Source organism: Chiloscyllium plagiosum, chromosome 19, assembly GCF_004010195.1.
Source record: "Chiloscyllium plagiosum isolate BGI_BamShark_2017 chromosome 19, ASM401019v2, whole genome shotgun sequence".
NCBI classification, from domain to species: Eukaryota; Metazoa; Chordata; class Chondrichthyes; order Orectolobiformes; family Hemiscylliidae; genus Chiloscyllium; species Chiloscyllium plagiosum.
In genome coordinates this window covers 49,856,488-49,874,206 of record NC_057728.1, presented here as the reverse complement: position 1 = coordinate 49,874,206, position 17,719 = coordinate 49,856,488, and the positions used below count along the sequence as shown (strand labels likewise).

The 17,719-nt window shown below is 43.8% G+C and overlaps 1 protein-coding gene across 2 annotated transcripts in view; it reads right to left on the bottom strand.

The window, feature by feature from the left end:
• Positions 1–3,728: 3,728 nt before the first annotated feature.
• Positions 3,729–17,719, bottom strand: part of LOC122559784 (CD9 antigen-like) — a 31,570-nt gene continuing 17,579 nt past the window's right edge. For both annotated transcript variants that reach the window (XM_043709801.1, XM_043709802.1), the window contains exons 4-8: positions 11,154–11,228; positions 9,149–9,247; positions 7,383–7,448; positions 4,660–4,743; positions 3,729–4,575 (exon numbers count right to left, since the gene is read on the bottom strand). In XM_043709801.1, coding sequence (XP_043565736.1) covers positions 4,510–4,575; positions 4,660–4,743; positions 7,383–7,448; positions 9,149–9,247; positions 11,154–11,228 — 390 coding nt within the window. In that variant the 3' untranslated portion in view covers positions 3,729–4,509. The remainder of the gene's footprint in view (positions 4,576–4,659; positions 4,744–7,382; positions 7,449–9,148; positions 9,248–11,153; positions 11,229–17,719) is intronic.

Below are 17,719 nucleotides of genomic sequence, written 5' to 3'. Positions count from 1 at the left end.
CTGGGGTCGGGGAGTCCAGAACTAGAGGGCATAGGTTTAGGGTGAGAGGGGAAAGATATAAAAGAGACCTAAGGGGCAACGTTTTCACACAGAGGGTGGTGCGTGTATGGAATGAGCTGCCAGAGGAAGTGGTGGAGGCTGGTATAATTGCAACATTTAAGAGGCATTTGGATGGGTATATGAATGGGAAGGGTTTGGAGGGATATAGGCCAGGTGCTGGCAGGTGGGACTAGATTGGGTTGGGATATCTGGTCAGCATGGATGGGTTGGACCGAAGGGTCTGTTTCTATATTGTACATCTCTATGACTCTATGACTCTATTGGCTGTGAAGCCCTTTGAGACATCCTAAGGCTGTGTTTCTCAAAAGATTGTCCCTTAAAGCACAAACATTTTTACTTGCACAAACAATCTCTCAATATTCTCAGTGGCTCTGACTCCAGTTCCAGACTGGAAGAACGCATTGTCTGATTCACCATTACCTCCATCTCATTAATTATTTGTGATTCACCTATTTGTTTCTCATCCCCTATCCCAAATCTCTTAACATAGCGCGACCACACAAAGTTCTGATGTGCCCTTGGCCTGAGAGTCTCAATCAAAGAACTCAAATTGTTTTCATTTTTCAGCTGCTGTGACTATGAGCGTGCGTGCAAGGACTTTCCATCAATAGGAAACGATGCGATATCCTGTTATTGTTAGTTTGCTCGCTTTCTATAAATCCATCAATATTTAATCTCAGCACAACTCAGTTTGCTGTGAAGCTGATTAAATTCACTTGTTGTGTCAATTGTGAAAACCAGAAAAAAACAGGATGCGCTCTCTGCCAGATTAGATCTGTAAACATTGCTATTAAATGCTTAATGGCCCAATCCTAACCTCAATCTTCACCAAATGAATACTCCACATTTGCCATGTGTTTACCATGTATTTAGTGTGCCTGCTTCTTTCCCGGGTCTCTCCACTGTTTCAAACAGTGTACCATTCCCATACGTTCTTATAGCACTGAAACTGCCCTCCTTACCTGGTCTGACCTACAGCTAATGCGAGACCAGCAACAGTGCGTTTGACTTTTAACTGCCCTCTGAAAAGATGAGAAGCTGCTCAGCTCGGGGACAGTTTGGAACAGGCAACCCAAAATACTGACCTTGCAAGCAATGCCCACATCCCATATGTCGGTTAGCTCAGTTAGCTGGGCAGTTGGTTTGCAACGTAGAGTGATGCCAACAGTATGGGCCCAGTTCCTGCACTGGCTATGGTCACCTTGAAGAGCTCCTTCTCAACCTCTCTGCTACCTGAGGCATGGTGACCCTCAGGTTAATCTACTACCAGCTGTCTTTCTCTCTCTCTGATGAGAGAGTAGGACAATGGTGACTTTACCCTTTTATACAATCTCTCTTCATAAGATAATCCCCGCATACCCGGGATCACCCTAGTGAACCTTTTCTGGACTGCCTCCAATGCTGGTATATCTTTCCTTAGAGAAGGGCCTCAAAATGGTTCAAAGTATTCCATCCGCTGTCTGACTAGTGTCTTGTACAGTTTTAACTAGACCTCCCTCATCATTCTCCCTCTGCCCTGACCGGGAGAGTGATAACAAGGTAGGGATTTCAGTCATTGGTATTGCCTCTAATCGATGTCCCCATCTCCTCTGCCTGTTCCTGCCTTGAGCACACTCACCCTAGCCCCAACCTTTACATGGTCAGCCCTCTATAGCCCTGTGTCCCAGTTATTGGCTCCTGATGTACCCAATGTCACAGGCCCTAGCTTCCTGTTGGTTCCAGTGATCAGTCAGAATAAAACCTTGCATTTCTGTAGCGCCTTTCGCTATTTCAAGCCACCTGAAAGTGCTGAATAGCCAATGAAGCACTTTTGGAAGTGTAGCTGCTGTTATACTGCATGAAAAATTGTAACCTCTGCAGTCAGAGGCTCTTTGCCAACAAGCTGAGTTTATTCTTAAGGTAAGTCTTGTTTACATCCACGGTGTGTTGAGAATGCAGAACTCACTAACATAGGAAGAAGTCAAGGTAAATAGCATTGATCCCTTTAAGGGAAAGTTAGGACAACACATGGGGGAGAAAGGAATAAAAGGATATAGTGAGAGGCTGAGATGAAGAGGAGATTAAAATAGGTTCACGTGGGGAATAAAACTCCAACTCAGACCAGCTGGGAGTGCTTTAAATACCCTGTAATTGATAAAACACAAAGGAATATCATTATTGATTTTATTGTTCGCATTTACAGTTGTTTAATGTTGTTGAAAGTGCTAATCTAAAATGTGCGCAAAGTAGTAGCAAACAAGGCTGCACTATCTCACCAGTGACGTAAGGCAGTATTATACTCAACCTTAATCCAGAGGTGAGTTAAAGCTGTTAATCATGTTAAACACGCTCTATTTTATAATTGCAGGCAATTTTCCTGACAAGAAGGCATGGAATTACAGAACGTCATTAATAAAACCTGAAAACTATGTTCGGTAATGAGAACATTTGAACTATTGGAATTGGTTTTATTGGGCCAGCACTTTCTGAATGTAAGTTCATAGCAAGTATTGGAGAATCAGTCTGGTCTCATTGAGAGGTGAAGCCTTCCACCAAACCTACAGCTCCCAGATGTAGGTCCGGGAATATCTGCTCACCACGGCCATGATTTGATACAAAACCGGGAGGAGAGGCATGTGAGGATGTCTGCAACTGGATGACAGGCAAGTAGTGAATAGAATCAAAAGAGAGAATGCTGGAGAAACTTCAGCAGGTCTGGCAGCACCTGTCGAAAGAGGAACAGAATTAACTTATTGCGACCAATATGACTCAAGCTATCCTAGATCTGATCCTGTGTAATGAGACAGGAATAATTAATGATCTCACGGTGAGGAATCCTCTCAGAAGGAGCGATTTAAAATACAGATGGAGAGTGAGAAGGTCAAATCCAATAGCTGTGTCTTGTGCGTAAACAGAGGAGACTACAATGGGATGAGGGAGGAATTGGCTAAGGTAAACTGGAAGCAAACGTTATATGATGGGACAATTGAGGAACAGTGGAGGACCTTCAAAGCAATTTTTCACCGTGCTCAGCAAAAGTATATATGAGTAAAAGGGAAGGACTGGAGGAAAAGTGACATTCAGCCATGGATAACTAAGGAAATAAAGAAGGGAAAATGCTTAAATCTATCATCAAGGAAGAAATAGCGAGACACATTTAGCTAAGGTAGATGAGCAAACACTGTCACCATGACAATATGAGGACTGAGAGATGGACAGTTTTAAAGTTTTGTGCAAAATGATGGGGACAGAATATAAGGACGAACCTCTTACAGAGCAACTTAATCTCTTTGAACACACTGCCTGTGGAAGGAGTGATGATAAAAAATTGGTTGGATACTTGAAGGAAATAAAATTAACTGAAGGGACTAAATAGGGGAATGGGACCAACTGGATTGCTTTGAGGATAGCTGACATGGTGGAGAGGTCTAGTAAATGACTATAAAATCATGAGGGGCATGGATAGGATAAATAGACAAGGTCTTTTCCTGGGGTGGGGGAGTCCAGAATGAGAGAGCTTAAGTTTAGGGTGGGAGGGGAAAGATATAAATAGGACCTAAGGGGCAACCTTTTCATGCAGAGGGTGGTGCATGTATGGAATGAGCTGCCAGAGGAAGTGGTGGAGGTTAGTACAATTACAGCACTTAAAAGACACCTGGATGGGTCGATAAGTAGGAAGGGTTCAGAGGGATATGGGCCAAGTGTTGGCAAATGGGATTAGGTTGGGATATCTGGTCGGCCTGGACGAGTCGGACCGAAGGGTCTGTTTCCATGCTGTACATCTCTGTGACCCTCTGATAATGAGAGCTTGGTACCCACTTTAATCAGTCCAAAGTGAGAAGTGGATGATGTAACAGAGGTTGAAGTAGTTGGTTTTGCTACTGCTGTGAAACACCTTATTTTGAAGTTGTAATAAAAGCAAGCTGTTGTCATACACCCTTCTTGAAATGGTCATCAGGTGGCATTCACTGCCCACACTCACACCAACAAAGCAGGCGCAAAATATTTGAGTGGGCCTATTTCTGGAAGGATGATGAGGTGAGCTATTCACTGCAGTTCAGTAAAATTGGACAAAAGGGGACAATTGAGCGATGGGAGGGAAATTGAGCTCAAATGTTAGATCTTCACTGATTGTCCCTTTCAGTTTGTCCCTTTGCAGCAGCCAGTTTGCCGGAGGTCTGGCCCAAGATGGACCCATTTGTGTCTTAAATTACAACAACCTCTAGCCCACAGCCTGTAACTTAATTAGTCTAAATATTGGCACTCGATACTTAAAATTACAGAATGAAAATGCCCTCAAATTCAGCTCTGCTCAATGAAGATACATTTTAACAAAAAATTAACACATTTTGGAAATGATAAATGGAAATTAATGACTGGGGTTTTTTTGCTCCAAGAATAATATTTGCCTTATAAAAAGCAAACATGCATTGTTTCAGAATGGCATTTTGATGTCTAATGTTCAGACTGTTAAATTATATCGGCTGATCGCTTGATGGATCGGTACAACAGAATCGTGAAGATTATCCCGAAAACCTGAAAGATAACAAACAGACATCAGCAACTGGCAGGAGAATGGAATCAAAAGCTTGAATTGAACCATCTCAGGATATCCCTTACCGTAATGAGGGCAATACCAAAGGCAACTGCTGCAAAAATATGCAGCTTGGAGTTGATGATATGTTCAATACGCTCTAGGCAGTCCTAGATCAAAATATCAAAGTAAGAGTTAGCTCTTGTATTGTTCCTGAATTTCATCACTTTAATAGATCATTTGGGAGTAAGGCTTCATTTTACTAGCACTATTCCTAGCTCTCAGTTGAAAGGCTCACTACACATTCCCAGCAAGCTGGAGATGAGGATTCTGGTCTTTAAATACTGCATTAGCCATTAACAGGTCACTGAAGTCCAATAGCAGCAGAGTGGAGAAACCCATCCCCAGCAACAACTGGTCAAACCTCTAACCCAGCCGTGGTCAGGCTAATGACCTAGGCAAAAGTGAGGACTGCAGATGCTGGAGATCAGAGTCAAGATTAGAGTGGTTCTGGAAAAGCACAGCAGGTCAAGCAGCATCCGAGGAGCAGGAGAATCGACATTTCAGATAGGGAGCCCTTCATCAGCAATGAGGGCTTCCTCAATCCTGATGAAGGGCTCCCTATCCGAAACGTCGATTCTCCTGCTTCTCGGATGCTGCCTGATCTGCTGTGCTTTTCCAGCACCACTCTAATGCAGGCTAATAACCTGCCTATATTAAGAATGTCTTTTTTTATGCAGAGAGCTGAGAGTATGGTCTCCTGGATTGTAAAGGAAATAAGGTGATACAGGACTATTGTCTTTTCATCCCCACAGGTGACCCAGACTGAGATGGTGAAATGACAGAATTTTTTATTCAGTGTTTTTGATTACTGAAGTATTTCTCAAGCGTTGTCCCTGTTGGAGGAAATGTGACAGCTGGTTTCCACAAACAGCATGTGGTGACCAGGCTTTGTGTTAAATGATGAGGGATAAACATTGGCCAGGACTTGAGGGAGAACTCCCCTTATCTTTCTGCATAATAGTGGAATACATCTACCTGAGAGGAAAGATGAAGCCTTGATTTACCGTCTTGGCCAAAAGGTGCCAGCAGCTCTCGGTCAGTATTGCAGTGAACTTGTCAGCCTAGCCTTTTACAGTCAAACCCTGAGGGCAGATATCACTGATGCCCTGGGCAATAACTATTCCTCATCAACACAACCAAAAACTGCTGATGTGCTCATTATCTCACTGCAGTTCATGAGAGCTGCTGCTCATAAATTAGGTGATCTGTTTCCCACTTGACAGCGGTGATTTAAATTCTAACAGTACTGTATTGACTGTAAAATCCATTGGGATGTCTTGAGGTCACAGTATCTTTTTCTGACCCAATACCCAATAATCTCAGTTCCACATTTGGCTGTAATTTATTATCCAGGGTCACGTCACACAATTGCCTGGAATAATGTCCAGAAATCTGCTTCCATATCTTCAAAGACATTCACAATTGCAACTCCAATTCATTTGAGAGTGATTATCAGGCAACTTTATGATTCCACCAACATGGTCATTGTTGTTTTAATAAAGCTAGGGCCAGTTTTTAACTTCCCCTCCTTGTAGAAATATTACAATCAGATTCAGCATGCTTTTGAAAGCTGAAGGCTAGAAACTACACGTGTTTAAACTAGCGAACATTTCGTAACTATTGGCACTATTTACACAGAGATGGGCCAGCAGGATTCCATGAGAACATTTGTTCCTCTGCTCCCAGTCCATGTGATCTGATACCATCTGACATTAGTGATGATACAGTCTAACTATTATCCACCACCACCCCCACCCTCCTCCAAAGGCATTCACCTCCATCACTGTTCTCAGGAATTGAAAGACCTATTTCCTCCTTGGAACACGATCAGACTACAGACTGGGATATCAGCTTTTTGCAACAGTTGGAACCCAGGCCGTGACACTGATGATGACTTGAAAGCAAAGGCAGTGAAAACTGATCAAACAAGGGTTGACACAAAAGATAAATCACCAGGACCTGAACATTTCTATTCATTAAGGAACAATGCTGATTAGGAAAAACATGCAGAGATGGGAAGGAAATTGCTATCTTTATGTGGGCTGGCCTACAGGCATGGTGGTTCAGTGGTTAGCAGTGCTGCCTCACAGCACCAGGGACTCGGGTTCGATCCCGGACTCGGGTTCGATCCCTGCCTTGGGTGACTGTCTGTGTGAAGTTTGCATATTCTCCCTATGTCCATGTGGGGTACTCTGGTTTCCTCTCACAGCCCAAAGATGTACAGGTCAGGTGAATTGGCTATGCTAAATTGCCCATAGTTAAAGGCGCATTAGTCAGGGAAGAGGAATGGTTCTGGGTTCATTACTCTTCAGAGGGTCAGTGTGGACATGTCGGGCTGAAGGGCCTGTTTCCATACTGTAAGGAATTTAATTTTTAAAAACTCCAAACCCACAGTAATGTGGTTGACTCTTAACTGCCCTCTGAGATACCCTCCCTATAGGTCTCCAAATCTCTTTCTTTAAGACATTACTTAAAACCATTTCTTGACTAAGCTTGCCACCATCTTTCCTATTAACATCCTTCCATGACTTAGTATCATATTTTGTTTTATAATGCTCCTCTGAAGGTTCCATTACCTTAAAGGCGGAATATAAATATAAGTTGGTGTATTGTTGTGTTCTTCCCTTTAAATTTTTGTCCACTCTTCAGTACACATTAGCTAAAGCTGTTAGCAAACAATATGTTTCCAGGGTTATTAAAATAGCCATCAATTTCAGTAAAGACTCCATTAAGGATTAAACCTTACCTTATATTTGGAAGAGTCACATCCTTTTATTTGGCCTGATTTAGATTTGTAACCACAGCAGTCCAACTGAAGCCCAAACACATTTGTATTAGTCAGCATTGAACATTTATACCATACATCAAAGAGAATTCCACGTCTACACTTGGCAAAGTCAATGTCACATTGGTATTGATGCTTCAATACATTGTCCCAATGTCATTGGGAGTTACCCCAGCTCAGGGTGTGAGCTATTGAGTCAGAAAATTCTGTGTTAACTTGTAATACGTGACAACAGACTAGACTTCCCAGTTGGAGCTGCTGTCAGGAACTAACAGATTGCCGTTGGGAATTCTTTGAGAATTGGCCAGGTTGAGGAATGTACTAAATATTTAGCATGGTGCAATTTGTGACATATCCTCCCCACTCCTTGTTCTACTTTCCACTCAGATGTTAACATTATGATCTATTCTTTTTTCATTCCTGGGGCATGGTGTCACTTGCAAGGCCAGAAGCCATTATTAACCTTCCGAGTTATACTGGAACCATAATGGTGGAACTTCCTATACAACCATGAACATTTGTGGCTCCATCTTCTAAGGAAAGATATACTGACATTGGGGGCAGTCCAGAGAAGGTTCACAAGGTATGGACGGACTGTCTTATGAGGAATGCATGAATAAGTTTGGCCTGTACCCATTTGAGTTGCCAAAAAATGAGAGATGATCTTGTTGAAACATACAGGATTCTTAGGGAGCTTGATAGAGTAGATATGGAGAGGTTATTTGCCTTCATAGGAAGAGTCGAGGACCACAGGGCATAATTTCAGAGTAAGGAATTGCCCGTGTAAAACTGACTTGAGGAGGAATGTCTTGTCTCGGAGGGTTGGGAATCTGTGGAATTCCTTAGTACAGAGGAGTGTGGATACTGCATCATTATGTATAATAATGGCTGAGATATTCAGGTACAGTCAGTTCTGCTATAATGCAGTAATTCCATCCTCATGCAACCCGTTTTGTAAGAAAATCGTGTAATAGCAGTACCATTTAAACTAATGGGTCCAGAATCGCATTATAACCAATACAGGCTTTAAACGTTCATGCTACAGAAACAGTGTCCCCAGTTCATCAATTGTATTATAGCGAATTTGCATTAAGGAAACATGCATTATAGCAGGACAACCTGTATTTAATTAGTGAGGGAACCAATGGAGATGGGGAAGAGGTGGAAACATTAAGTTGAGGATGATCAGTTTAGCTATGATCTCACTATATGATGGAACAGACTCAATGGGCCAAACGGCCTGCCTCTGCTTGTACACCTAATGGGCTAATAATTGTACAGCTTGCCAAGACCCTTAAAAGGGCAGTGAATGATGAAACACATTGGTGTAAGTCTGGATCAAGACAAAAGATAAAATTGTAGAATCTTTCACCAAAACAAAACAGCATTCGGTTCATCACTTCTGTGTTGGCTCTTTTGAGTGTAATTTAAAGAGGATTATTAAAATATGGAAAAAAATACTGAAAATGGACCCGAAATGGACAGGACCTTTCAAAAGGATTTACAGTAAGCTCCTGTTTCTCCAGCACGTATGGGGAATGGGACAGGGCATAGAGTGAGAAATCATCGCTGGGTTCTGGAAATTCTAGCAGTGTTTTAATCAGGGTCACCAACTAGCCGTGACTGTAATGGTACCTGTGTGAGGGAAAGGTGGGGGGGGAAATGAGGAGCAGTGTTGCTAGTGCCCCATGCAGTGAGATGCCGATTTTAGAAAATAGTCAACCTACGGTTTTGTGCAGAGCATTGATCATGCATTTGAAGTCTACATCATCTTGTTTGTCCAGATCGATGGTGCCAGCGTAAGCATCTTGCAACTGCTCAATGACCTGGAAAGGATCGAGGGAAGATCATTTCAGTTACCTCATCTGTTGGAGCAAAGACTACTCTTTGAACCAGATGTTCCGAGGAATGACAATCACATGCAGATTACTGCTTCACTCCTCATTTTCTACGGTACAAGAAAGCTCCACGTTTCCGATAAGAGATTCCATAGGATTCCTTCAGCAAGGTGGAACTGAACTTCCAATCAGGCAGGTCCCTCACAGTGCAGGACAGTGAGGGGAAGTCAAACCATGCCTCTTTTTTCTCACAGCAGTCAGTTGCCATGTTCTGTGCAAAGGTGCAGTATCATAGACAGCGGCCGAGCAAAGGGAAGGTAACTCTGAGGTTAAGGTACCAGACGGTTAGGATGCCAAGTGGGTAAGGCACCGGCTGGGGATAAAAGGTTCCAGGTAAGTAGGGTGTCTAGTGGGTAAGGTGCCAGGGTGAGGAGGAGAGTTGAGAGCAGATCACAGTGGGCAGGAGATATTGGGACAGGTGATGTCCGGTTTTGGGGGGAGCAAGGGATATTGGGTCCTGGTGGAGCAAGGGGAATGTTGTATTCTGATGGAGTGGGGCTGTTGGCTCCTGTGCCAGGTCACGGAGTGGGAGGAGGGGACACCAATGGATCCTGGGGGTTTTGACTGATCTGGCAGCATGGGAGGTGGTATTGGGACCTAGGACGATGGGGATGGAGTTACTTCCTGGGATACAGAGGACTTGGGTGACTGACCAGGTTCTGGAGTGTTGTTAGGATCTTGTAAAAGTGTAGTCGGGAGGGAAGGAATGTGAGGTAGTTGTGGGGAGTTTGGAGGGAATCAGTTGAAATAGCTATTCCACTGTTACAGTAGATTTTCAATAGCCTAACTTTTTTCCGAGTAACTATTTACTTAACTCATCCTGGTATTGGTTATAAAAACCAATTGCAGATTATAGTGGGCGGCACGGTGACACAGTGGTTAGCACTGCGGCCTCACAGCGCCAGAGATCCGGGTTCAATTCCCACCTCAGGCGACTGTCTGTGTGGAGTTTGCACATTCTCCCCGTGTCTGCGTGGGTTTCCTCCCACAGTCCAAAAATGTGCAGGTCAGGTGAATTGGCCATGCTAAATTGCCATAGTGTTAGGTGAAGGGGTAAATGTAGGGGAATGGGTCTGGGTGGGTTGCGGGTCGGTGTGGACTTGTTGGGCCGAAGGGCCTGTTTTCACACTGTAAGTCATCTAATCTAATATACCATTAAACTGAAAGACCAGCAACCAAGACCTAGCCTCCACAAAAAACTTTATACCTCAGCCAATGCCACTAAAAACAGATTATCCACTTGTTTATCTAATTTCTATTAATTTAGGAATTAAGGTTCAGGCAAGGCATCCAGTTAGCTAATGACATTGTGGCCAATGCAAGGCAAAGGGAAAATGGGATATGTAAGACACCCAGAGTCAGAGGAGTAGAGGTTTTGTAGGGTTGAAGGACTGGAGGAGTTAACAGACATGGATCAGGATGAGGCCAAGTGGGGTGAGGGGATGGGAATTTTAAATTTGAGGTTTTGGGATAATTAAGCCCCAACATCAACAAGATAAAGAATAATGGGTGAGAAACTTTTACAAGTAGTTGCGAACTCCATCGCAAATCATAAGTTAACCTAAGATACCATTTGTAAATGTGTCTCACATTTCAATGAGTAGTTGCGGCATCTTTAGATTGAATTATTAACAGCAATACATCAATCAAACACCAGCATTTCATATATTATGTATACTGACACTCAGGGATGAGGATCCAAGAGCTTCACTTTTGGCAAGACTTTTAACAATTATCTGGGCAAAATTGATTCATTTCCAGGTAGCATAGACTTTCAGCTACAGAACAAAATAGAAAATAAAATGTGCGGCCTCAAATACAAAAATAAACATACCACATCTTTTTGTGCAAATGCCCAGATTGCAACAGTCATTTCAATCAGGAATAACATCACAATAAGTACAAGATACTGTAAGGAAAAGAGAATAGGTAGTGAGTTACAGGAGCATAACAAGCTGCCTAATTTCACCTCCTTAACTGTAATTAAGACACAGGTCCTGAAACTTTGAGGTTGCAACTTAAGAACAAAGGGAATCCAACCTCTGAAGCTAACTCTGTCTTTGGATAGGATCATGACTTAACTCATTCTACTTACATTTGTCTGTCACCCTAAATCCCTTTATCCAACAAAAATCTGTCATTTCTAGTTCAACAATTTTAAATCAGCCCCCAGCAATGGTTTTTCTTTGTTCCAAATTTTCACTTCCCTTTGTTTGAGTCGTGTGCTCCCTGACATTATCTAAACAGCTAAGCTCCAACTGTTCAGGTCTGTGGTCCTTTAATTGGAATACCCCCCCCATTAGAAATGGTAGTGTCAGGGAGCTCACAGCCCAGAGGCCCTGGCTAATGTTATGGGGGTATGGGTTCAATTCCCATCACAGAAGCCAATGGAATTAACTTTGTATGAAATAAAATCTGGAATTGAAAACTAATCTCAGCCATACAACCACGTAAAGACTGTCATTATAAAAAAGAAAGACATGGTTCACTCATATCTTTTAATGAAGGAAATAGCCCATCCTTATCAGTCTGGCTTACATGTACTCGAGATCCCCAGCAATATCGTTGACCCTTAACATAGGAACATGTGGAGACCATTTTGCCCCTTCTCCCTGTTAAGCCACTCAATAAGACCAAGGTTCAGAGAATCATAGAATCCCTACAGTGTGGAAACAGGCCCTTCGGTCCAATAAGTCCACACCGACCCTCCGAAGAGTAACCCACCCAGAGCCATTCCCCCTACTCTATTACAATTTTCACTGACTAAAGCACCTAAACTACACATCCCTGAACACTATGGGCACTTTAACATGGCCGATTCACTAAACCTGCAAATCTTTGGACTGTGGGAGAAAACCGGAGCACCCGGAAGAAACCCAGGGAGAATGTGTAAACTCCACATAGGCATTTGCCTGAGGCTGGAATCTAACCCAGCTCCCTGGCGCTGTGAGGCTGCAGTGCTAACCACTGAGCGACTTTGATGGGCAGCTCTTGGAAATGACTGACCCACCGTGCCGCCCAACTGATCTGATTACTTAGCATTTTCACTCACCCCATCCCCAAACACCTTGTCATGAATTTATTGACCTATGCCTCAAAAGTATTCAAATGTTCATTTGCTTGGCTGCTTAGACCAGTATAAATGAACCTCTAAAATGGCCAAGCAAACCATTCAGTTCAAAGATCATTAGAAATGGCAATATGTGCTGGCCCAAATCACATGAAAAATAAATAAAAGTAAGTAAATTAATTGCTTCTTTCAATCTTTAATGACATTAAGTACTTCAATTCAAACACTGTTTAATCATCAAACAAAAAAAAATGAAGTAAAAGCGGATGTTGGAAATCTGGAGAAACTCAGTAGGTCTGGCAGCATCAATAGAGGGAGAGCAGAGTTATTGTTGCTGGTCCAGTTCTTCAGAACTGATTGTAAACAGGAGAAGGGAGTGTATATGCTGGAGATGGGGTGGGACAAAGAGAAGGAATGAACAGTAAATGGAGATAGAGCCAAGGGAGCAAGAACAACAGTTGGGCAGACAAAGGGCTGGATAATGGTGAGCTGGGGAGAAAGAAAAGCTGCCAAAGGAGGGCCATTAGTGGGTGAAAATAGGTTGGCTGTGATGAAAGTCACCTCTACACTGGGGAGACAAAATGCAGACTGGGCGACTGCTTTGTGGAACATCCACGGCTGTCTACAAAAACAGCCCTGAACTTCCTGCTGCCTGCCACTTCAACACACCATCGTGTTTCCTGGCCAACATCTCTGTCTCGGGCTTGCTCCAGTGAATCTCCGATCACATTGGAAGAACAACACTTCATTTTCCACTCAGGGACCCTGCAGCCTTCAGGACTCAATATTGAGTTCAATACTTTTTGGGCCTGAGCACCTTTTCCCATGTTCTTACCCTAACCCCATACACCAGGCCTTGTCATCAAATACAACCCTTTTTTAATCCAATAGTGTCCCCCATTAGCAGCCTTTCTTTCTCCTCGGCTCACTATCATCCATTGCTTTGCCCAACTGTTGTCCTCTCTCTCCATCAGCAGCCCTTTCACAGCCAATACAACAGGGGGATCGTGAACTGTCAGTCAGGAAATTGCAAGGACAGTGGTCAGGGGTCCGGTCAGTCATTTCCAGGAGCTGCCCATCAAAGTCGGTCAGTGATCAGGGGTTAAAGGGTAGCCGGAGCAGCTTGGGATCACTGTCAGACGTTGGTGGGGTAGTCAAGGCGGGGAGGAGGGAGGGAGAGCATTTATGGACAGTGGGGGCAAGGTTAGTGACAGTGGAGGATGTTCAGGTGTAGGAGGATAGGTGACAGAAAAGAATCAGAGGTCACGGTAGGCTATAGGAGGTGAGGTTGCTAGTAGTAACCACCACTGTGCCCTCCACATGGGCAAGAGTAGGGGAACAGGGTGTGCATCATTAAGAGGTAATGCCAGGTTTCAGGGAACAGGAAGAACATTTTGAGGAAGGTTTCAATGTAATGGGTGTCTGTATGGTTGGATGGTTTGGAATGCATTGTTGGACTAGTGCAAGGTTGTAGAGACCACGCAGGCTTTTGGGGGAGGGGGATTGTATCTGGTAAAGAGAGGGGGCTGATAGTGACCACCACAAACTGCATTCACTTCCACTTTGCGTTCACTCGAGAGAATGGCTGGTCCAGTGCCCAGGTTGTGAGAGGTGTCAGTTTGATGGTGAAAGTGCTCGATGAACATTCACCGGATGCTGAACATTGGAGTTTCAAATACACGAGGCAGCCATTTGCAAGTCCCAGCTCCATCAAATGTGTAATCAATTCAACACTCATTTACTGTGCTGTCCAGAGTGAAGGCCCTTAGGGGTCAGATGCTGCTCAGAGTTGATTAACAACATGTTGTTTATGCTGGGCATCTCAATAAATGGGGAGTTAGCAACAGTGATGCTGTCAAAGACTGATGCTGGATGAAGGGGAACCATTGCAACTTCCAAGAGTCCTGTGTGAGCCTCACACCTTCGTTTCACTGTCTGTTATATCAGTGTAATGAAGGTCTGTGCTGAACGCATGAATATTTGATGTGTGCCTGGCTTTGGCAAAGAGTTGGAGTGCTGTCTCAATGATGTTGACTGGTCACTTGGCCAGTGTGGCACCTTCGCCAAGCTGCTGAGCTTGAATACGGGTGGATGTTGGAGACCTGTCATCTGGATGCAGCATGTCTTGTAGGGTGTGCCACTGATGACTGTCCTGAGGTCTAAGATGCTCCTTTCCTCCTTCTGGTCCCATGCTAAGTCCTGGGAAGCACAGGCCACGTGGAGCAGATGATGAGCTGCTGAAGATGTGATTCCACAGCTTGGACTGGTCTTGTGAGGGGCAGATGGACAGTCCAGTGCAGTCTGGATAGTCTGTGCTGCAATATCCTGGTGTGCTACACTCTGCACAATTGGAGCAAGCAGCAAGGAGATGTTCTGGATGATGGTGAATGGGAGCAATCCTCTGAGGACGCAGAGAGGAGGAAGTTCTTCTTGTTCATGAAGCTCAGCTGCATGGACAAAGTTAAAAATCACACAACACGAGGTTATAGTCCAACAGGTTTATTTGGAAGCACTAGCTTTTGTAGTGCAACTCCTTCATCAGGTGGTTGTGAAGCAGGACTACAAGACACAGAATCTATAGCAAAAGACTATGGTCTTATGGTCCTGCTCCACAACCACCTGATGAAGGAGCAGCACTCCAAACGCTCGTGTTTCCAACTAAACCTGTTGGACTATAACCTGGTGTTGTGTGATTTTTAACTTTGTCCACCCCAATCCAACACTGGCTCCTCCACATCACAGCTGTGAAGCAGGACTACAAGACACAGAATCTATAGCAAAAGACTATGGTCTTATGGTCCTGCTCCACAACCACCTGATGAAGGAGCAGCACTCCAAACGCTCGTGTTTCCAATTAAACCTGTTGGACTATAACCTGGTGTTGTGTGATTTTTAACTTTGTCCACCCCAGTCCAACACCGGCTCCTCCACATCACAGCTACATGGAGTGAGTGCTATCAGGCAGACAGGACCTGATTGACACCCGATACAAATAGATGGCAATCTGGAGCAGCAGCCAATGATTGATTGTGAATTAGTCTTCAGTCATGATGCCAAAATCTAGTTTGAATTGTGGGGGAAATTGCAGCCTCGCTTGGTTTCTTTCTGTTCCCTTTTGCCTTCTGTAAATAAACGCTCGTGTTTTGAATTGTGCGATCGCTTGCTGTAATTGTTTTTCCCAGCTACACAATAACAAGATACAGCGGGTATGGGGGATAGAACAGTGGTGATTCAGAGGGTGATCAGACAGGATGCAGCTACTGTGTGGCCTGGTAGTTAAGCCTCCATTTGAGTGAGAGAACAGACTTGTACATCCAAGGGAGTAAAACAATGACTGCAGATGCTGGAAACCAGATTCTGGATTAGTGGTGCTGGAAGAGCACAGCAGTTCAGGCAGCATCCAAGGAACTTCGAAATCGACGTTTCGGGCAAAAGCCCTTGAGGCGTTCTTCCTCCAGGCGTCTGGTGGTGAGGGAGCGGCGGTGAAGGAGGCCCAGGACCTCCATGTCCTTGGCAGAGTGGGAGGGGGAGTTGAAATGTTGGGCCACAGGGCGGTGTGGTTGATTGGTGCGGGTGTCCCGGAGATGTTCCCTAAAGCGCTCTGCTAGGAGGCGCCCAGTCTCCCCAATGTAGAGGAGACCGCATCGGGAGCAATGGATACTTAGTGCCATGAGCAGCTTGGCTTTGTGGCTGCTGTGCCAGGATGTTGCCAGTGACGGACAGCAGCAGATTGCTGGCATTTGCGCAGATGCTTAGTGATGGGAAGTGCACAAGAGAAATGGGTCTTTTGATGGATATTTCTCCTGAGTGGCAAGTCATTCTGAGAAGGGCGTAAAATGGAGCCAGAATCAGACATGGGAATTCTAGATGGGCATGATAGAAAACTAATGTTTGGTAAGATATGGCGAGAGAACTCAGAGTCATAGAGATATACAGGAGAGAAACAGACTCTTTAAAAAAAAGGGATTCTGGGTAATCCAAGATGGAGAATGGGAAAAATTTCTGCCTGTAATAGCTGCTCCTTTTTTTGAGGTATTTTAGGTGTTGGAGGTGATTTCCTCGAATTCAAGGAACAGCAATTACTGTTTTATATGCTGTTGCATTGTTTGCAACTTTTTGAACTCATGATGAACATTGGGATCCATAGCTTACCACAGCATGATGTAGATTAGTAATTGAGTGAGACTGTTTATGTTAATGATATGATTATGTAACTGATATCAATACCACTAATACTCTATAAAGAGAGGACAGAATAATTGCACTGGCGAGTTGTAATGCTGAGATCAGTGTTATACATCCTTGCGTGTCAATAAAAGTTATTTTTATTGGAACTCTCTGCATCAGGCAACAGTAAGGCAGAGACAGAGATGACTCAGAGTGGAGACGGTCTAGACTAAGGGAACAGCATCTCAATGGTAGAGAACTGAACCTGGATTCCCAAACCCAAAAGTGGGCTAGATCCCAAAAGGCCAGTTATAGGAAGGCTATTATCCAGCTGGAGGTGGTTCAGAAGAGATTTACGAGGATGTTGCCGAGTATGGAAGGTTTGAGTTATAAAGAATGGCTGGATAGGCTGGAACTTCTTTCACTGGAGTGTAGGAGATTGAGAGGTGACCTCATTGAGCTTTATAAAATCATGAGGGGTATAGATAGTGTCGATGGTAGGTATCTTTTCCCTCGGATGGAGGATTTCAAGGCTATGGGGCACATTCTTAAAATGAGAGGAGAATGATTTAAAAGAGACATGAGGGGCATTTTTGTTTTATACAAAGGGAAACGATGGATGTGGGCACAGTTACAATGCTTAAAAGACACTTAGAATAAGTACATGAATAGGAAAGGTTTAGAGGGATATGGGTGAGGCAGGGAGGATTAGTTTAGTTTGGGATTATGTTTGACATGGACTGCTTGGGCCAAAGGCTCAGTTTCCATTCTGTATGACTCTAGGATTGACCAGCTTAGGGTTGCATGGAGACAGAGTAAAACGCAAGTTAGCAGATCAAACCAGTTCAATACCGTTTAAAATGATTTGACACCATTTAAAAAGGTTTGGCATTGTTTAAAACAGATTGGAATGGCCTAACATCATTTAACAGCTTGACAGAATTTTATGCAGTTTGATACAGTTCAAAATAGTGGAGCATAACTTGGCAGAGTTGCAAAAGAGAGTTTGGCAGAGTTTAACAAAGTCCAACAAGTTTGATCTGCTTTAACATAGTTTGGCAGCTCCTCTTCATTTCCGAGAGCGAGAGATGATGTTGTTTCACAGCTGTGGTTACTCCGTACAGAACACCATGAACTGGACTGTGGAGACAGTTTAAGATATT